The sequence below is a fragment of the Solenopsis invicta genome, chromosome 15 (assembly GCF_016802725.1).
Source record: "Solenopsis invicta isolate M01_SB chromosome 15, UNIL_Sinv_3.0, whole genome shotgun sequence".
NCBI lineage: Eukaryota > Metazoa > Arthropoda > Insecta > Hymenoptera > Formicidae > Solenopsis > Solenopsis invicta.
The window spans coordinates 1,695,679-1,718,352 of NC_052678.1; the positions used below are offsets into that span (position 1 = coordinate 1,695,679).

At 33.4% G+C, this 22,674-nt stretch overlaps 1 protein-coding gene across 3 annotated transcripts in view; it reads right to left on the reverse strand.

Moving 5' to 3' along the window:
* Nucleotides 1–849: 849 nt before the first annotated feature.
* LOC105201709 overlaps nucleotides 850–22,674 on the reverse strand; it is a 107,687-nt gene continuing 85,862 nt past the window's right edge. For 2 of the 3 annotated variants that reach the window (XM_011169853.3, XM_011169855.3), the window contains exons 4-5: nucleotides 6,654–6,973; nucleotides 850–4,044 (exon numbers count right to left, since the gene is read on the reverse strand). In XM_011169853.3, the coding sequence (XP_011168155.1) occupies nucleotides 3,909–4,044; nucleotides 6,654–6,973 (456 nt within the window). In that variant the 3' untranslated portion in view covers nucleotides 850–3,908. The remainder of the gene's footprint in view (nucleotides 4,045–6,653; nucleotides 6,974–22,674) is intronic. The other variant, XM_039457697.1, reaches the window with a different exon arrangement.

The window sequence follows — 22,674 nt, forward strand, 5'->3', positions numbered from 1 at the left end:
TATTATTATTAACTATTACACTATTGTACTATTATTAACAATTACACTATTATATTATATAATGTGACTTATTCTTGTTTATATTTAATAAAATTATTTTCTTATTAGTAACAAGAAAAAATATATTATTATGACTTACGCCGATCATAATAACGAGGAAATTGTTTTGATATTCTACACGAGTAATACGATACCCATAACACTTTTCAAGGTCTGGTATTTCCAAACCTTTTTGCCGAATTATCTAATACATTATGCGATACAAAGATATAATTGTAAAAAAGTTATTTTCTGCCCCGACACGATAACCAAAGAAGATGTTTTGAAAATAAAAAGGTTTGGGTATGCCCTAAAGTGGATTTTAAGGATAAAAGTAATTGTTTTCTAATTTTTTCAATGATGTTTCATCAAGGTACAGCGCTTCAAAGTAAAGAGATATTGAAAAAGTATCAATTTTTAATATTATGTAATTTAGGAACAAAATGTCAGAGAGACAAAATCAAAAGACATATTTAAAGCTTTACCTCTCTTCGTTAAAATACATGTTTAAAAAATTTTCCATGATTTTTTCAACACCGAAATACTTAACTTTTCGTTAAATGTGAAAAAAACCACAAGCATTTCCAAACTGTTGACGGTTCCCGTAATTTTAAAATCACGTATCTGTTTATACGTTATTTTTCTTGGAAAAAGAATTTATCGTTAAATATCATTGGAAAGAGTAAACAACTATAATGAATTCTTTTGTGATTAATATTTCGAAATCTGTGTAGCATTTCGAAAGGTTTTCAATACGCATGATTCAATAAGATAAATGGAGGTGTGGCAATAATCGGAGTTCAGAGAGTGTTCTGCATTGGATACATTTTATATTTTTCGATCTTCTAACATTTATAATATACATAACATACAGTGTGAGGTAATAGCAACGTAGCTCGATTCGTTATGCGTTATCGTAGACTGATATAATAAACTCTCCGTTTCCGTAAGTCGGAAGGCAAGACTGCTCGTTTATTAAATTAACAATGTACTCGGTTTAACCCTAGATTTATCTAGAATTAAATTACACACACAACAGTACTCTTTACGATATTTACACTTAACCACAAAATGTACATATAAAATATATAACATGTCCTGTATGTATATGCGTGTGCGCATGTGCATGTGTGTACGTATGCGTGATTAAAATAAAATAAAGAAAGGAAGAAGAGAATTAATGCCTGTTACTTTATCATTGATCGAGTTGAAGTCGTTAAAGCGAGTGGGCGTGCTCGCCGAGCGATTGGAACGTGATTGGTTGGAGCCACAGGTAAGAACCAATCACGTTCAGTCGCTCGGAGAGCAGACCCAGTCGCTTTAAACACTCGTCAGCTTTAAACTCGCTCGTTCCATCCCATGGCGAGTGTCAGTCCTACAATCAGTAGTTTTGCAGGCTTCAACGTCTCGCCGATAAAGAAAAAAAAAAGAGACGTTACAAAACCGACGGAAAAATTTCGATACAACGAGAATTGTTTTCGTATCTTAAAATAGAATTTTACGTTACACAGTGACATATATAAGTTGCGATGAGTTGTAATACGAAAGTTATGCGACAGTCTATACGCATCCCTAACTTTTTATATGTACTGTATAATTAAATAATACTAATCTTTGCTTTCGATTACTGGCGCTAAGATAACGGGAGAAAAAAAACGTATACGATTCGCTCGTGACGCACAAAGTTTCCTCGCGGTACATTTAATTATTGGAGTCAAGAAATGCTTATATTTCACATTCGACTAAAACTGCACACGTTTTCTATTTTATTACGTCTATGATAGTTACTTCTAACGCGATACTGGCGCGCTTTAACGCACACGTCACGCTACGCTACGTAACATGTGATCAACACCAACTTTACATACTACTTTCTGCTTTGTATGATGTTAGGACCATGTATGTTTAATACCGAATGCTCGCATTCGTGCATTCGTTTATTTATAAATTGCTAAAAGCTAAACGACAGTTTGAAGTAACTCAGTGTGATGTACGCGAAACAAAAATAGCTCCGCTAACAAATTTACTTCGTAGTTAGTTACTACCATCAGATTTATAAATCGCAAAAAAATACACCTGAAACAATTTCTACGTACTAGAAAAGCGAAATGGTAATTATTTGTTGCGTAGGCGAAGAGAAGGACAGCATTTTTACAGAAAAAATTTAATTCAAAATTTGAACAAAAATGTCTAACTTTGCAATTTATTACATTAAATATAATTGTTAAACCTCAAATTAAATTTTGTTTGCGGCAAAGTTCTCCGCAATTCAATAAAAAATAAAATTCTGCTATTAATTTCCGCTTTCGGAATTTCATTCTGCAACGCTCTCAATTTTACAAATTATAATAACACGGTTAGATTTAATCTAAATTATAATATAGGCAAAATGAGATTACATTAACTCAACGTACGACTCAATATTTAATTTTCATTCTTTAAACGAAACTGACGTTTGACTTGAAATATTTTCTTCGGGCTTTTTTTTTCGTGGAAAAAAAATATAGTGACCAGAATTGCCATCCGATTCCTTAAAAAAAATTGATAAATTGTTTCAATAAATTGATTACTACATTAGTTAACTAACGAAATATCATCAGTTACGAATATAGTAATCAGTTATAACACTTACAAGTTTTTTTTTTCAAAAGATAAAGAAACTCTATAGAGTTTGAAAAATTGAATCTACATGGTTTTTCGTTATATAACATTTCCCGTAGAAACTAGAATTATCGCGCGCCGGAAAAGCCAGAAATGTCTTTCGGCGATTCGGAAAAATTAGAGCGTGTTCATTATCCGTCTTTGTTCCTTGCGCGACCAAACGGAGCGAACAGCAAAATCGTGTACCCGATCTATCCTCGATTGCCCTCGGTTTCCCCGATCGCTCCGGGTCACCAAGTTTCCCCATTTTCTTTACGCCAAAACAGCGGAACTTGCTGTACGACACGTTGTCACAAGTTCCAGTTTCCTGCGAATAAAAAGCTCGCTCTTTCGTGTGCGTCCGACAATCCGTCCGCCGTTTCTTTTTCATGTAAGAGCCCTGCAGGATCTTGTGTCAAACGTCATTGTTGTCTGGGAGAATGAAAATTGAATATCGAGATACCGAAATTTGTCATTTGGAGAGATTCATTCTAAGAAGGAATCAGGAATGCGCCCGGTCGAAATAATTTTTATATCGAAACTAAAATTCAACCAACTTCTCGCAATCTTCTTCATAATTCGTGTAATAAAAAATATCGCAAAATAGCTTAATCTTATTATCACCTTATTCTAAAAGTTATTTTAAATATCTATGAACATATATGTATTTATTTATATATTTCTTTCTTTGCTTTTTCTTTTTTCTGGAAAGTTGTCTATAAAAATTAAATCGGAAATTAACAGGTATCCATAACAGTAACAATCGATTACAAATGACGAATCTAGGTACCTAGCGTACGGAAGTAGCGCTAGCTAGAATTGTGGTACTGATTGCATCCAGGAAATAATTATAGAGGACTGATACTTTCAAGTAGATACCATTTAGGAATTGATACCATTCGATACTTACATATTCACATGTACTTACGAGGCGATGATACTTTACTATCAGGAAATCGATACTAATTGTGAGGCTTTATTCATTAAAATTCGCAAGAGCACCGGGACGCAACGTTTCAGCAATGCTGTAGCGTTATCGTTGACGTCTATGAATTGCGATTAGGTGAATACGTCATCAATCCAGAGTCGAGCAGGTTTCGCAAGCGTTTTCCTTGACGCAGTTCAACTGTCAAAATAAACATTCGCGAACATACGATGAACTCGATCGTAGATTGATGATGATATCAACCTACTGGAAATTTCCCACCGAAGTGAAGCTGCACATCCTTTTACATCAAGCTGCAGAGGGCGAACCCTTGGCCGGAATCGAAGGCCGACTGCAGCACCGTGGTTTCCATGCAAAACGCAGCATCCGTATACATCGCTGCAATTCGTTGCTGTTGCGCTCGACTCTCGCTCTGCGATCTGCAAGCAGCATTGAAATTTTTCCAATTGGAAAAACGTTCCTAATGGTAACCAAAAGTGCATAGAATGAAAAGAGGAGGTTTTGGTACGCTTCGCAAAATCATACCAAAACTACATTATACAATAATAGGATATAGGAAAAATTCTATTTTTTCAGCTATATAATTTTGCAGAAATTAAAAATTCTCGAGTATTTTACTTGAGAATAAATGTGTCTCTACTAAAAGTTTCTAAGTGAAACCTTTCCTTGAAATTATTCTTGAATTTAATTTTTAATACTAACTAAAGTGCTTAGGATAAAAAGATAAAAGCAGTATGCAAAGTCATGGCAAAATTACATTGTACAATATAAGCGTATCCGGATTTTTTTTCAGGAGAGTGAAAAAGGGCGTGTATCAATTCTGTTAACGGTGACTGCAAACAGCAATTGTTTACGTTTATAAATTGTGTTTTTTCCGATATTTTAAAGATTTTAGAATTTGTAGTTAGAATATGTATCTCTTTGTTCCTGATTTTGAGTGAGAAAAATATTTGTAAATCACAACTTTTTTTTCTGGAGAAAGTATAGGCAAAGTACAATTATGAAACTCAAAATATGTAATTTTTTAATATTTCTATGGTTATTATTATATATAAAATATGATTAGGGTAAAGTTGCTGAAATTTCACCACTTTTAACATAAAGGCTTATACCTGAGAAATTACGAGGAATATTTTTGACTTTCTTAATAAAGTACAACATAGTCATAATAAAGTACAACATTTCACTTTTCATAATTATTTCTTTCAGACTTTTGCGTATTGTCATAAATTTTTAAATAATGATTTTTAATAAGTCTTTAAATAATGCAATTTAGGCAAATGGTCTCGTAAATTGCACTACAGGTTAATGTTGCTCTTTCTGGAGCAAGGCGACGACACTTTTTCTGTTAGATGTTTTTTACTCGAGCAAAAACGTGTTAAATAAGCACAATTTTATTAATATTGGAGATGAATACTGTAAACTAAATATAATTTCCATCAATGTTATCATTTTGACAACTTTTCAATAATATTGCAATAACATTGTTACATTACAGCAATATTGCTACAACGTATGTTCTCTATGATTATTATATTTGATTTTATATATAACCACGATCAAAGCAATGGTGCGATTTAGGAGACTAAAGCATTTTGTAAAACTTTATTTATTTAATTTACGAATAAGGGTGCAATGTTCTTTGAACTTTATTAATCTAATTTTAATAAATAATATTACAAATTATCAAAATTTAGATTATTTGTTTTATTTTATTTTTTTTTGCAATCAGGCTACGAAATATGTCGAAAAATAGAGGTTACGATTTTTCTATAAATATTAATAACAAAATCTCCATTGTTCTTAACAGTTTGAATTTAATGCAGGATGATGATAACGTTATGTAGTTTCCAAATAATCCCACGAAGAATGTACAAGTACTGTGGTTAAATTTACATGCGAAGTGGTGCGATTTAGGAGCCGATACGATATTGGCAACCTTACCTTATTTTCCTGCGAAAAGAAATTTTAAAAAATTCAGGAAAGAACACAGGGTCTCTTGTAGAAAAATATTGTTAAATATTTTTAAAAATGTGAAAATTAAATGAAAAGAATGAGAGGAGTTTTCAGAAACCTCCTCTTGGACACGCTCATGAATAAATAAATGTAAAAAAAGTACTCTACTTTTTCAACTATACTATAATTTCATTGAAATTAATGATTCTTGAGGATTTTGCCCGAGAACAAATATGTCTCTATCAAGTTTCCAAGAGAAACCTTTCCTTGAAATTATTCTCCACTTCTCCTTTAAATTTTAATAGTAACCAAAGTGCTCAGGATAAAAAGATGAAGTTTTTAGTACGCTTCGCAAAGTCATGGCAAAAGTACATTATATATAATAAATGAATATAGAAAAAGTCATTCTACATTTTCAGCTGTGTAATTTTGACAAAATTAATGATTCTCATGCATCTTGCTCGAGAACAAATATTTCAAGTTTCAAAGAAATTATTCTTTGAAATTATTCTTGCCATTTCTGTTCTTTGATTGCTAATAATAACCAAAAGTGCTTAGCAGAGGAAGATAAAGTCTTAGTACGCTTCGCAAAACAGCAGAACCACTTTGTACAATAAAAAAAATAGGTAGAAAAAAAAATGTTCCACTCTTTCAACTATGTAATTTTGGTGAAATTAATGATTCTCATGCATTTTGCCCGCGAACAAATACACCGAGTTTCAAAGAAACCTTTCCTTGGAAATTATTCTTGCCATTTTCCCCTTAATTTGCTCGACTACAGGAAGGAGAGGAAACGCAAGGAAGGAATCGGGACGTTCCGCATTTGCATAATCGCCGCCACTGCTATTTTTCTAAACCACTTTGAACCTGCCACCAGTTCTCAGCACCTCGAAATGTGTCGGGGTAGCCAAGTACATTCCCAGCCGAGCTGAGTCCCGGCGGTGTCGTAGTCGCGTACGACCACCCCGGAAACTACCGTGAATTATTCCGCGGGCGATCCCGGCCCCAAGATAGGAGACGCAATGGCCGAGGTCGGCCTTCGTTACCCCAGCCTCTTCGACTCACTACTCACCTGGGAGGCATCGCCCGTGTGCGCTGCTGCACTCTGACCTGCTGTTCCCTCGGGGCCGCGCAGACAGCATCTCTAGATTGTTGTCGCTGCTGTTGATATTGATATTGCGCACCACGATCGCTTAGCGCCAGCTGCGCCAGGTACTCGCGAAGCTCAGGTTGGCTGGCCAAGAGCTCACGTCGCGCCTGAATACTCGAGGTCGGGTTAGACGACGACGACGTCGTCGTCGAGTCGGACCACGGCGGCGGAGGTGTGTGCGAGCGTGACATCATCGCGTACTTGTGATAGAGGTATTCCTCGTACGTCGGTGGCAGACCAGTCTGCAAAATTAACATGTGCTTTGTAATTAATAAAGAAAAAAGAGAGAAAAGAAAATACCTAGTCACATCCACAGACAAAACGTTAATATAAGATGTCATTACCCCTTTCCCTCCTTTCATTTACATTTTGTACAATAATTCCGTTAATAATTAATATTTCAATGTATAAATTTAAAACTTAACGATTACATTCGTCAGTGTGTTGTTCAAACGATTCTAGAAATTTTCAAAATTCTGAAACATTACTTAGAATGTTAATTATCAAAATGTAACAACACTGTATAATAGGTTGAAAAAAAATAAAGACAGTAATGTACCTCGCTCTCCTAAAAATAGATTTGAATAGATTGGTTTTGTTTAAAAAAATACAATGTTTTAAAATTATATATATTTATTTAAAATAAAGAGAAAATATTGTAGAATTTATCAATAATGAACAAGCATTTATTATCCCCTCATTCGAAATAGTATAAAGAATTTGTCGTAAAAAATTCCTGGCTGAAGTTGTTATTTTCCGTAACAAATTCTTTACAGTATTTGAAGGGAGGGGTTAATAGATTGTTAGCATTATTATTATCAAATTGAGTACTAATTTAACATTATTATATTACTACCTATTCTTATTCAACTTTAATCTCACGTTTCAAGACTGAATTTTTATTCGACGCGCGGTTTAATGAACCTAAAAAGGCATATAAAATTACGCAAGAAACATCGGCACAAAAATCCAATTATGATCAAATAAAGCTCATTTTAATTAGTTGTGTTTTCAAATGTCGATCTATATTGAGCTATTTTTAGTTTTTGTAATATCGTTTCAAATTTTACACTAATATACTTTTTTCAATTATTTGCAAAATACAGTCTTACAAATTTTATTCTTGCTTCTGAAAAATTCGCTTTTAGCAGATTGTATATAGATAGAGATGTATAAATTAAAGCTCTTTACTCCTTTAATTATCTAAGAAGATCATATTTTTATCAATATTAATAATGTGCAATGATTAGTTTTCGAGAAATAAAAATATCACTTTAAGAGGCTTATGTCGATATTGGCGACTTCAATCTAATACTATTAAAATATTGTAATTCTTGATCGGAAGATGTATTCTATCCGATTTTTTCTTTTAATTCAGGAAAATGTTCAAGTAACACATAATGATTCATATGCATTTTATGTTTTTTAAACATATTTCTATTAATGTTTTATAATCGTTTAGAAAACATATAACTTCGGCTGTGTTGCTAGGGTTATTATTAAATAATGAAAATTTATTTTTCTTGATAAAATATAAAAATTTCTTTTGTAAATTATCTAACGATATACAATCTTATTTCAATATTTAACATTTCAAAGATAAAGTTATTCTAAAAATAAAAATGTTCTTTTTTTGCGTACAAATACACATGCACGTGCAGACAGGAAGAGAGAGAAAAGCACCAATATCTGGATAATTTGTAAGTTTGCTATTTCAGAAATTAAAAATTGAAGCATTATTTTTGGGCATTATTTTGTTATAGTAAAAATTACTTAGATAACGTGTATACGGATTATTATGATAATTTATAATTTTTGCAAATACCTCAGGTTTATAAATAATTCCTTCATAATCTTGTATTTTAAACCACATTTAAAAATATCGTACTGTGGTTCAGTAACTCAGTGTTTTAAACGAGAAATGTGTTACATGAAAAATGTATGTGTCACAACCTCAAAAAAAAAAAAAAAAAAAATTAAAAAATTGCGCTATGTGTGGAAGGTGTTTGTAATGGTTTCATGAAAATCTGCTTTTGAGATAAGTAACCAGTGATCCGATTTACAAACTATGTTTTACAAACAGTAAGTACCATTTTTTATTCCTGCTTCTTTGCTCTTAATAAGTTTATTGTTTCATGTTTAAAAATATCGCTGTTAATGATCAATTACTGTAACCCGAACTGATAAACGAAATTAGATACGAACTAATAAACGAACGTGGGATGTGCTCTAACGTATTTAACCTTCTAAATTCTACTTTACTTAACAGAGCTGATCATGAGATTGGTCTTTGACTAATTCATCATCATCATTTGATTAATTAACAGAATTAATTAACAGTAACTTTAGAAATCTCCCATTGCTCGCGAGACCGCATTAGGGTCATGTTACTCTATCCGCAACTCCAATTCCCAGTCGTAGTTACTTAGCATTATGTTTGCATGGCTGTGGTTTTGATATCTGATCTTCGGTGTCACGTTTCAGATACGAAATAACGATTCGCAAAATAAAAATTGCAGCTACGATCCATTTTACCTCAAGGGGAACAGAGGACTGTCGCGTCTATCGTCACAATACATCCTTGAGCGTCTCAATTCCTCTGATATAATTTCTCTGACAGTTTTGCGGTACACCTTTGATCATTTGATTACAGCTAATCGTCCTTGAGTGACAATCACGAGAATAATCGCGTCTGTAAATAGCGCATTTGTTGCTGCTAATTGTAAAAAAGTTAAACTTTCGTAATTCGATCACATTAACTCATCAACTCGAATTAAGTAACAAAGTTTACCTGCGTAAATCAGTTCCACATTTTTCAATGTCCATTATCTCACGCTGAAAATTGTAATAAAGCCGTGAATTATTTTTTAATTTCTCTCGTGCCAAGATAGCGGTTTTCAGCTACGGCATAAGAAAAACGCGGCGGAAAAACTTCTCTCGTTTCTCACTGAGCCGACTTGCTTCGCACATTATATTGTAAAAGCTTGCGGGAGCTTGCGAGCGTACGTCTCCTCTCCTTTTGCATCCCTCGTAAAAGGTGCCGACTCTCGTTTAATCGTCTAATTGTCACATAATGTTCTCGTACTTAATGCTAACTTTATGCTATTATGGTTTTGGTGAACGACTGAAGCAACTTTTCCGCACATAATATACATACATACGCGTATTATATATTCAACGTTTTTATATGTTGCTTTTTTAAATAAAAATTCTGTCCCAAAAGATTAAAAATGATACCGAGCGTATATATGGAAACTGTCGCAAAAATATTTCTTTTCTTGTAAATGTTTAATGCAAAATGTAATATTAAAAAATGTTTTGTATTTATCTGCGATAAAAGTATTAAATTAGAAATTTATGAAATTTTATGATTCTGTTTTCAAACAAGTAATTCAGAAGTATCTAGTATAACTTCATTATTTATGACTATTTTGATAAGACTGAAGCGAGAAGCATGTTACAGTAAAAAATATTTTTTATAATTAAAAAGATTAGAAGATCCAAAGAAAAACTTATTTAAATACATATGTGCTACATCTCAACGTAATATCAAAAATTTACAAATGTTATAGATTGTTCTATAACATTTTTATTACGTTTGAGTGTTTGTATAAAATTTAAGCATACTTCTCTAATTGGTTTAAAAATTATTTATAATAATTTTTTGTTTGTTCTTGGTTCCTATAAAATTGCGTTGTATAATACTTATTTGCAAATTTGATGAGGAGATAAAATTACGACTTAAATTAAATTTTTTACGTATATTAATAACACTCTATAATAAATATTCATCAAAGGTTCATTTGAATGCACTTACTCGTTTAAAAATTATTTATATAAATTCTACAATTGCAATATAAAATTGGATTGTTTTAGCTTCAAAAACCATTATAAATCACATTGTTCGTTATTTTTTTTCCTTCTATTTATCAGAGCCAAACTTTGGGCATTAGCAACCAAAATTTTTTGTTATTGATTAGAAAAAGAAGAATAAACCTAAAAAGCCTTCAGTTTTTAAATTTTGATAACTTTTAGTTTTTATTATACAGCCAAACATCCTCGAACATCATTTTTATCGTTTTTATTAATTCGAGAAGCAGTAGAATTGACTCAGTGATCGAGAGAACTTCAATTTTATGTTCAGTTTCGATCTCTAGCGTGAGGAAAGGATGAAAATTTAAATGGGAAGAAATAGTACATTTATCTATATATATGCACCTTAACATAGATGTCATACGTAAATGGAAACATACGATGCACTCTTTTATATCCACGAATCTACACTCTATCGAACGTCAGGAAACTTGGGCTATAAATATGTATTCCATCGCGAGAGATATTTTATGCTTTCCGAAATGAAACACATCGGGGAAGTTATCGGTATGCGGAATGGCATAGCTGCGTTTCGTTTCAAGAATCATAATAAAACCCCGAGTACATCTCCAGCAAATTGATCGAACAATTTCTCTTCCTTTTTTTTCCGCCCATTCGGAAATTCCTATATCGGTCTAGCCGCGAAAATGTTCGATATACGCGAATGAAAGAGTTATGAGGCAGAATGAAACGACACAGGAATCAGAAGTCGAGATACTTCGATCGCTTTTTTTTGTCGTCGAACCGAGTCGGGCGGGACTTTTCGATTCTCGCGATCTTCGCTCTTGACGAAGTCAACCGCCCGCGCCGGCAACCGCGGCCTTCCCACTCGACGACGAAGAGGAGGAAGAGTGAAATTGAATTTCGGGATTATTATCTTGTGATTCCATTTTCCAGCGTGAGACGAGCGTGGTCGCCCTCGGGCGTTCGTTTAAGAGGATCGCCCAGAGCTCCGGCGCGGCGGTTGCGTTTTTCCAACTGTGGAAGCTTCGCTCCAGGGTGATTATGTTTCTACCGAAAATGCCGCCTGTGCAAAGATCTCGGCGAAATTGTCCCAAGTTCCGCATATGACGCGCTCGAGGCTTTTTTTTTTCAAAGTGCATCGGTCTTGCGATATGCACTAAGAAAAAAATATTTAATATACGTGACTGTGATATAATTGAATATTAAAATAACTACGTATAGTGAAAAATTCCATCTATTACCACGATTAAATTACCACAATTTAATATAGTTGGCACTGAAAATGACTAAAATTTATAATACATTTTTAATACATATTTAAATTATGGTAATTGCAAACATCTTTTATTGTTAATGTAACTTATTATTATTATTATTTATGACATTCGATTAAAAGATTTTTTACAAAAATTAAACAAAAAATCTGGCGCTAAACTGTTCTCTATCAGCAGCGTCACGTTGTAAACAATTTTGTTTCAGTATGAATAAAATAAATAACAAAAAAAAAAAATAAATATTAAATATAAAATTTTCAGAAAAACCAAACAAACCTAGTGGTTTTTATTTCTTTTATGGATAGCTTATATATTAATCCAAAAGCTCAAGTTTTTTTTTGTTCGCATACTTATTGTTAGTGTATGTTTGAAAAATTACCACATTTATGTAAAGAGACACATAAATGAATGCTTTTGTTACGAGCAACTTGTGAAATTTTATGTTGATTTATATTTTAAATAATATTTCTTTCTTCGCCTTTTCATTATTATTAATATTATAAAAAAAGTAAATAAAACATTATAAAATATAAATGCATAATACATATAAACTTCTCGCAAGAACCATACAAGTAATATCTATTATTCTTTTTTTTTAATTAGTCAAAATTTTAATTCAAATTGAAATATTAATATTAATATATTATATAATAATAATCCTCAAAATATAATAATTAATTAAAGCTTACTTTGTTCTTATACTTATTAAATGTTTTGAGAAGAATTATCATGCATTAAAATTATTATACATTGAATGGTTTTACGACGAAGAAGTCTTTTTGTTTTGTGGAAATTTAACTTTCTGAACTTGTTTGGTTTTTGTAAAAAAAACTTTTTATTTTGGTTACAAATACCAAATACTTTTCTCTCATTGCATACAAACCTATACTTCCGCTTATAATTTCTCCGTTTATTTTAAATTGGTATTTACGCCGTGCAAGAACTAAATCAATTAATTACTGTATTTCATACATATAATATTAGAAATTATTTATTAATGAAAACGAGATACAACATTTTTTTCCATTTAACCTCGCAAAGATCGTTAAATTACACGTGTGTAAGGTATACATCAAAACGAGAAACGTTTTTCCTACCGGGATAAATGTTGCAGATCTTTTTCATCATCGTTGCTTGACTGGCAATTTTCGCTCCTCATTTTCGTTTCATGCGATCTCTTTATTGTATCGTAACTCGCCCCCTCGTACTAATTTTCTCTCTCGTCTAGTCTCGTCTCTCTTTCCGCAGGCTGTACCAATTTAATCCACTCCTAGTTGGTTTTATTTTTCCATTACTTTTATATTCTCTCTTTCGTCCATTTAATTCTCTCTCTTCCTCTCTCTCTCTCTCTCTCTCTCTCTCTCTCTCTTTCTATATATATATATATATATATGTTTCTCTCAATTTCTTGGTCTCTTGCAGCCGTGACTAGCTCTCGGTTTCGTTTCATCATTTGCGTCGCTCGTACCATTTGGGTTAACTCACGTGGTGAAATTAATATGCGAGAGAGCAGCCCGCGAGAGTATCTCTTACGTTCTATAACCGCAGCGTAGCCCCGTGAAGCCCCGGAGTATTACACGTTACCTCTGCGCCTAAATATTCAAAACCGTCGTTCTTTCATGTAAATATTCAGTGTCGCAATGAAGGCAGCTTAATCGCGGCTTCTCACCCGCGCCAGCATTATTGAGATACGAAATTTTCAGTCCGCCAATTCATGATGAACGCCTCGCAACAAGTCGCGTAATGTCACCACACAACACACGCTTCATCATCCGAATGACGTCGAATGGACGTCTCGGATGCCAATGCGACGTCCCTCGGATGGAAAAATGTGACACGTGCTGCGTGGAAGAAACTATATAGAATTCAGTGGAGCCTAGCTGTAATCTAATATCTAGGTATCCGATATCGGTCAATAATTAATCCTTAAATGAAATCCCCCGAGGTTTCTCGGAATTTTCATTATACGTTCTCGTAATAGTCGGAGGAAACTTCATTGGCGAAGGACGACTCGTGAGACCGAGTTTTCCCGGAAGTTCGCGGGGATGATAACACGTCAGTTTCCCCCGTAATTGCGGTGAGCTGAATCACGCGCTCGTTCGCTCGCTAAAGGACTTTCACGTCCCACGCGGCGCGGCGTCTCGTTCGAGGGAACCTTTTCGCGACAAGGGGCCTTCTCCTGACAAATGGGTGATTCTCGCGGGCACAATGAAACCCCGCGGTCTCACGGGAAAATAGTAAAGGCGAGGCTGTTATTCAAAATTAGAAGAAGGGAGTGCCTCGTCTCGCGCGCCTGCAGCTCATGAATGGAAACAGCCACTAAAGGATCCCGCGCGAAATAAGCTCGGGCAGGCTCTCGTAAGAAAAGCCTACCGGTAACTTCTTTTTTTCTCACCCCGCTGCGAGGCCGGGCAATATACAGAACGTAAAGGGAGATAAAGTTAACCTAATTTTGCTCTAAATGTGATGGAACTTTTCAACATGCATGTTTTCTCATATCTTTTTTTTTTTTTACGGACTGAATCATTTGCAAACGTTAATTTCATGCTAATGGAAAAGTATTCAAAATCGCATTCAAAGTATTAAAGCTTCCGCGAAATCTGAACAAAAACTCAAGAACATATGATATTTTCTCATCTTTCCTCTTCTTCTATTTTTTCTTTTTCCGCGCGCGAAATCTGATATCCACGTTTACGTCATTAATCCTGGGTCGTGCTAGGAGCGGAACAGTTTGGGATAAGTTGGGTGATGTTAGATTGGGCTGAATAAAATTAGGTAATGTCAGGAGGGTTAATGCTAGGTTAAGTAAGCGTACAGGGTTGGAATAGGAAATGATAGACTTTGATGCTTAGATCGTTCATGAATCCTGACGCTAGTAAATCGGCTTGTATATACGCACGATAGCTCAAATAAAATGGACAATTAAGTCTCAAGCACTTAAGTCTAATTAGTTAAAAGACCGCCGAAATCAAAGAGAAGAAGTATAACCGTTTACTTTAGACATAATTGCATTGGTCACCCTGATAGATGTTTCAATTAAACCTTAAACACAGCGTTGGTCTGGGAAACCCGTATGAAATTCCGATTGTTTGCTGTGTAAGGACGGAATCAGAAAGGAGGTTCGGGTTAGAGAGGGAAAAGTTAAAGGTCTCTTCTACGCGACGTTGATCCATTTCTGAAGTCTCAAGTTGAACTAGAATTCAAACAGCAGGGAAATAAAGTTCTTTTGTCATCATATTTTCTTTGTTACATAATTATAATTTTAAAAGGAATGACAATGCCGTACTTTTTTCTGAAAAGTATTATTCTTTAGCTTCAGCATGTCATATCCTTAAAGGTTCTTTGTTGCGTAGATATGATTTAATTTAAAAAATTTATATTTTATAAACAAATATTTATTTTCGCTTAATGGTTTTTCCATAATAACTTCACAACATATCATTTTTTGGCACAATGTCGATTGTACAGTTACGTTTGTTAGATTCTAAACTTTCATTAAAAAAAAATTGTTAAGAAATATTTATTGGAACCGAAGTTATAGCTTCTCAAAGTCTTGCAAGGGTCTTCTAGACCACTATGCTGTGTTTACTGTTCGCATCGAATATGCTGCGATTTAATCAGAGAAGATCACATAAAATTCTTCAAAATACAATATTGTCCTACGACTACCACGAAGTAGGAGTAAAGGGGGGTGAGATAACGAATTATTAATTATTTCAAGTTAATAACAAATTTAACAACTTTTAATTTTTATTGATGATACACAAGGTTTTAGTGAATCTGAAAAGAAATGAATTTTTACATTATTACAAAAATTAGTAAAAATAGGCAAATCTTAAGATCGTCATCTTACCCCTCTCTCCCCTACCTACCTACTCTGAATAAATTAGGAAAAAAAAGTATTTTTTTCCGTTTACACACACGCACACACAAACGGTTAATCACGAAGTGCACATATAAAATGCTAGAAGTAACAAAAAACTCTGAATATACTGAAATGTTTTAAAATATATTTCTCGCGACGCAGTCAGGGTAGCTCTTTCGAGAAGAATCTCCGAGAGAATAATGTCCTTTCTTTTGTATAAACGATCTAAGACCATAGCAGTCATGGGTCAACTAACGAACGACTATATTTCCCCCTCGCCTTTCCCTCTCCGCTCTGTGAGATATATGATACGCAATTACGGTCTCGAGCATGTTTTCCCGAGGTCTTCTTTCATCAGGCCGCACAATTTAGCCGTGCGTGCCATAGTGAACCATCCCCTGGCATGGTTTTGCATTTCATACGAGCAGTTTCCGTGCTCGCGCGTACGCGCTCAGGCGGCATCGCTGCTCAACGTTTCAGCCCGAGAACAATTTCAACTCTTTTTCGCGACGACCTCCTTTGACGACCTCTTCATTTTCGAGCGGGTAGGTGCAAACGGAGCCTTTCTCGTTATCGCGGCACACAGGAAGCCGGTTTAAAAATTTATCGCCGCGACTGTTCCCTGATCTCGAGCTTCGTCTTTGACGTGCACCAACGTCATTTGGACAAACCGATTTTGCGAAACAATGTGCCAATCACCATACACAAATCACTTCATCAAAGGAATAACCTCAATGTCTCCGCGATATTAAAGATGTTTTTGCGATACAATACTAGTTAAAAGTTCAAAGTTAAAAACTTCATGCTCTTTAAGGCGATGCTGGAGTCTATATTACTAACAAAAATACCATTTTGTTAAATAAGTTATACTTCGTATTAGTTTTATAGAAATGTAATTCCACTTGGAGAATTAAAATACACACGCTAATGTATTAATGGCTCTGGTTCGTTTTTTTTTGCCAGAAACAGGAAAAAAATTTTTAAACTACAGATCTTTTTACCGATACTTTAATATGGCGACGAAAATCGTCAATTTACACACTCATTTACTTCGTGTAAACGTTATGCAGGTTATTTGTGCGAAATAAAAGCAGAGCTAGGTGTAGAATAAATGAATGAATAATGTTGGATCGTTGGAATTAATTCGGAAAACCTAATTTAAGAGAATAGAATGCTTGACAAATTGTGTATATTTGTATACGTAGGATCTCGACGTAGTAGTATACAGTAAAGGTCTGTTGATGTTTCGTAAATCGTACGTGTGTAAGAGTCGAATTTGTCGGTAAACTAACGACTCCAGCATCGCTTTAAATTTATTTATTTTTTTCTTTTCTAATCAATGGCAAACAATTTTGGTCGTGACTGTCTGAAACAATTATAAAGAACAAAACGATAAACAATTTAGCTTACAATAGATTATTAAGAGAAAATGATTGTATTTTGCTGCAGTTTTTGATAAATAAAAACCTTTAAACGAGTAAGTTAATTAAAGTTTACAAATAAACTTTACATAAATATTTATCAAAGTTTTATTAGTAAAAAAGTTAATTTAATTTGTAATACTACTTTCTCGTAAAATTTAAAATTAATATACCACAAAACGCTACTTTGAGAATCAAGAATAAAGAAAAAATTTAATAACTTTAATCCCGCGAGAGAGAATCGTGCTCACAAATTTTACGCAGATACTCGAACGTAATAATAGAACAATTATTAAATTTTTGTATTTTTGACAATGCCGTGGCATGTGACACGTATACATCTTTAAATATAGGAGAAAACGAGTAGTATCGCGAACTTGTGTGCCGATGTTCAGCACCGATTTCTCGTCGACGACGATGGCAGCGAACTACTGCAGGATAACACGATAGAAGAATTTATGTTCCAGTCGGCGCCGAAGAACTATACGACGAAATTGGGCGGCCAACTGGATTAGAATGGTCCTCGAGTTAAGAAGCCGTACATCGAATTTACTTCCCTTCTTCTCCACCTCGCCGTTTCTGTCCTAGTCGCTCGCCTCGATAAAGCGACTCCTCTTTGAGACAAGGAATCTCTTCGGAGGAACGTGACCGAGGCAAACTCGAACAATTGGGTCGCCGAGCATGCCGAAATTTAATGTACAGGCTATGGATCGAACGGTGCACGGAAGTTTAATTGCATTTTCAGGCACTACATCACCGCAAATGTCGTACTGACGTTATGGTTAATCGCTCATTTCTATTTTTCACGGATGTTAGGAGGCAATATAATTAAAATACAATAACAATCTTGTGTTTCGTGCAAAGTAAAATGTTTATTATTAGCTACGTAGAGTCAGACGAAAAATAGACGAAAGTTGCTGTGCAAAAGGAACAAACTCTACGCCAATAATTCGTTTTGCTCTTTCGTGTTTAACCTTGAACTAGTGCGGTGTGACATACCCCGGTAAGATTTAAACCCCTACAACTTTTTATTTTTTTGCTTTTTTTTGTTTTGAAAGATTAAAGAGTTTATCCCCTTTTATCATTTTGTATTATTTTTATACTTATTTTGGCTTACTTTATGGTTTTTCGTTTATTTTTATACTTTAAAAGGCACGAATCAATGTTATGATAATAGATAATTACAGTCTCACTAAATTAATATAATGAATATAATGATATTATGGTGAAGTGTGTGTATAAAATGAGCAGCATGGGGTACGAAATACCTCACTTGGCTCGCCATGTTGATCTTTTCTGGTTCGCAGAAGATTAAATACACTTAAGTGCAAAATAAGTAATCGTAGAAATGTTAAACAATTTTTCCACAGATTGAAATTTGCACTTTATCCTTTTTAAGAGATTCGAGTAAAACGTGTCAAGGGCAGATATTAGGAATTTACCATTTTAAATTTAGCATTACTCGGATATTGCTTGGAGTTTTCGACGTTTCATCGAAATAATAGTCGAACTTTGATATTTGAGAAAATCTCAAAATGACCGTATATTCTTTATAAGCTGATACGTGGCCCCGTATATTGAAGTACCACAACAAAGGCTCTTTTCAATAAAGAGGGTTTATCGGTGAAATTTAATTAGAAGATTTAAATTTCTTTAATGAGTAACCAGATTTTTTTTAGCGCGTTACAGTTGTTGATATTTTTAGTCTGCAAATTTTCTAAACTCGAATTCATTCTAAACTGACAAATACATGTTAATGCTCGAGAGCATGAACAAAGTTTTCTTATTGCGTCATAGTTCCAGATCGATATTGTCAGTAAAGACTTGTGGGATAATACATTATTCATAGCAATATAAAAATGGCATATAACAACAATGAAAGATTCAGAATTTCGAATATTTTGAAATGAATCTGGACTATACTGTACCGCGACGGAATCGTTGCGTAAAGAACTACGCCCATTTCGGGTCAATCGCATACAATTATCAATTATATACTATTGATAGAGAACTGCTAATACAGACGTATCTTTGTTTTTGATGTATTTTTTCAACAAAAGCAAAAATAAAAATTTAGAAGCAAATACAAATACTAATACTAAATACAAATATTAAAAAGTACCTTCTATCAAATGATATAACAGTTTTTATAATATTGTTTAAAATATTGCAATAATTCAGTTTTTTGTAAGATAAAACAAAAATAAATTTCTGAAGAATGCCTCAAAATCAATATAGTAGAGAGTAATGTTACTACATTAGATTTTCCTCTTCTTTTCGTTTGACATGAGTCATCTGGACGAAATACTGACAAATTAATAAAGGAACATGAGAATTTCTAGAATTCTTTCACTTTGAAGTAAAACAGTTTCTGTCAATTTATATAAATTTATATTTTATACTGTTCTACAAAAAGCGATATAATGCAACAACATGTAAGATGAGATTAAAAGTTAATAAAGTTTAATAGCTTTTCTACTTCTAATTTTTTAATCTTTTATCTATCCCAAATAATTTTTATAATCAATTTTATTGATAGATGCGCCAGTTTTTGTTGTACATTGATTTTATATTTAAAACCGCGTTATATGAAAAATAAAAAATATAAAAATATAAATAAAACAATTTTAAGATGCTGCAAACATATCAATGATCTAATATTATCAATATTACACTCACTATTGTTTAAACTATATCATTTGCAAAAGAAAATTATATAAATTTTATTCTTGCTTTTAAAGAATTTGTTTTTAACAAATTTTATATAAAAAAAGTTATTAAAGTATAAACTATGAGTTTTTATTTTTTAATTATCTAAGCAAGTTATCTTTTTATTGGTATTAATGAAGTGCAAGTTTAGTTCCTTGTTTCCAAAAAGAAGAGAGTTAGGAAACCTGTGCCGATATCGCGACTTTCCTCTAACAATACTCGTATATCTCGAGAGTTAAACTGGCTATACGACGCCTGCACGGAATGTAGGGCGATCCAGATTCATATCCTGGCTAAGATTTATATTTTTTGCAGCAAATTATTTTGTTTTTTGGGATGAGAAAATCTTGTAGAATACAGATATTTGTCATTATTGAGATTTTTAAATTGATTAACAATTTAACTTTCTTATAGATATTATTTTTTTTAGTTCAATTTAAAAACTGCGTTTCAAGATCAATGCATACGCTGTGCACAGAAGAACCAGAAAATAAAATCGTCCATTATATGAAATTATTACTTGAGCACTGAGATCCTCCTTGGTCACCTTTTTATTTTAATAATTGTTTCACTTCACGTTTTTCTAAATATATTAATTATTAAAAATTAAGTAACTTTAGAGAAATATAATAAATATATTATATTTCTCAGCTTCGATAGCTCTGATGACAAGCTACGAAACGAGTAGGGCAACAGCTAAAAGACTAGAACTACTTCTCATACCTTTTTCGAAGTAATTCTAGTCTTTTAGCTGTCGTCCTACTCGTTTCGTAGCTCGTCATCAGAGCTATCAAAGATGAGAAATATAATATATCTATTATATATAATAACTAATATTCTCAGAAGATATTCATATATTTTCAGCAAGATATTTGATATATCCTAAATATCATGTGAGTGACATGACGTGGAAATAGCAACCTACAGAATGAGTCCATTTTTACACGTGCCTGTCATTGCGACGGGATAGATTGAACGCAGAAATAAAGCGGAAATAAGTCTTATGAGAAAAGGAGACAGATAAAAAGAAGGATCTAGAAGCACTTTTAACTACATAATGAAAGACTATCAGTTGATTGACAGCATTCAAACAAGTATAAAAAAAAGGAAAGAAACATATATCTCACGCCACAAAATTAATAAGAGCCTAACACTGATCGGCAGATGTTTCAACTGTTGATACGCGTGAAATCAGACCATCAATTCTAACGGTGTCGTCATCAGTTACGTCGTATAATGAATTCCGTGAATAATATTTAATGCTCCCGTTTATGTACAACGTAAGACGTATGTAAAATGGCATGAGATATGACCTGCCAGCACACATTGTATGCTCAACTGGGATTTGCGCGAGACGATAAACAGACTTTCGAAATAACAAGAGACAAGCTTATCGTAATTTATTCCGGATCTATTCCGCATATTCGCTATCGGTCACTGTAAACTGAATCGAGGTATTTCGAGATGTTACACGCGTATTGTCGTGCGCTGAATCAGAAACATAAAAAGATGCTGATGTCATTGGTCAATGTGTTTACGCTTATTACAAATATCTTGTTATTTCGAATGTTCAATAAAAAGAGGCAACGGTATCATTATCTGTCGTCATAAAAGTTACGCAATACCGCGTGACAGAATAATATTAAAACTCAATGTATTATCGCATTATCTTATATACACAAACAGATGCTTAATGCTCTATCTTCGCGTATCGACACGAGTGATCCACCGTATTTTCCTCTTTTTCTTTGAAATACTATGATCATCGGGACAAACGGGCGAAGTCTCTATCTCATGCATCCTTAACTCGGGAGTAGTCGCGTTCCGGCCATTTTGCCGCACTTTGTCGTTTTCCGCTTTCATATCTGTCGAATTATCGATACTATTATATTTTTATTTTTACGTAAATGCTTTTTCGTACAATGTGCAAAAGTAGATCATGCAAACACTTTTATTTCTACGTGAAACTTGTCATGTTTGTAACAGTTGTTCTAGGAATGTGTGATTCCGTGTGAGAGCGACGGATTCATAAGTGATAGCTCGAACTCATGCATTCTGTACAGCCCGCGACAAAAAAATAGCACATCCAATGTTTTTGTTAATTATTCCTTTATAAATTACAAAAGTATAATTTCATGATCACGTATACACAAGTATGGTGTGTCAATTTCTGCAACATATGTACGGAAATCATAATACAGTATTCATTTTATCCGTAAAAACAAAAGAATTCTTGAAAATCGGTGCGACAAATTAATAGCACAATATTTTAATAATCAAAACCTGTTGGTATTTACCAAGAAAAATCGATATTTAATACTTCGTAGAACCACCAGACTTTTGTATACTTGAAAAATTAGGAAATGATTTATAAAGTTTCTTAATTCGTTTTTGATTAATTTTTCCTCATTCTAATAAGATACATTTTTTCTTTCTTGCTATTAAATTGTTTTTCTTTGGCATAAACAGCTCTAGCAAGATATTATTAGCTTTAAAATAGGACTCCGCTATTTTCGCATTATGAGCCGCTGCGTTATTTTGTTGAAATGTAAACTTTTCTCCAGATATCCTTGCAGCATGTCCTTCAATTTGTTCATTAATTAGTTGTAAATACATTTTGCTATTTATTTTACCTCCAATAAACTTTATATCTGTTCTGCCATGGTAATCAATATCAGATCATATCATTACGCATTCGTCACTTATCTAACGACGGCTCAAAATTTTTGTTTCTTTTTTGCAAGTCACGATAATAATTGAATGATAATAATAGTTCCACCCGTCAGGACTGTCCAAATTAAATTTTTTTTTGTCACTAAAAATACTCTTCTCCATTT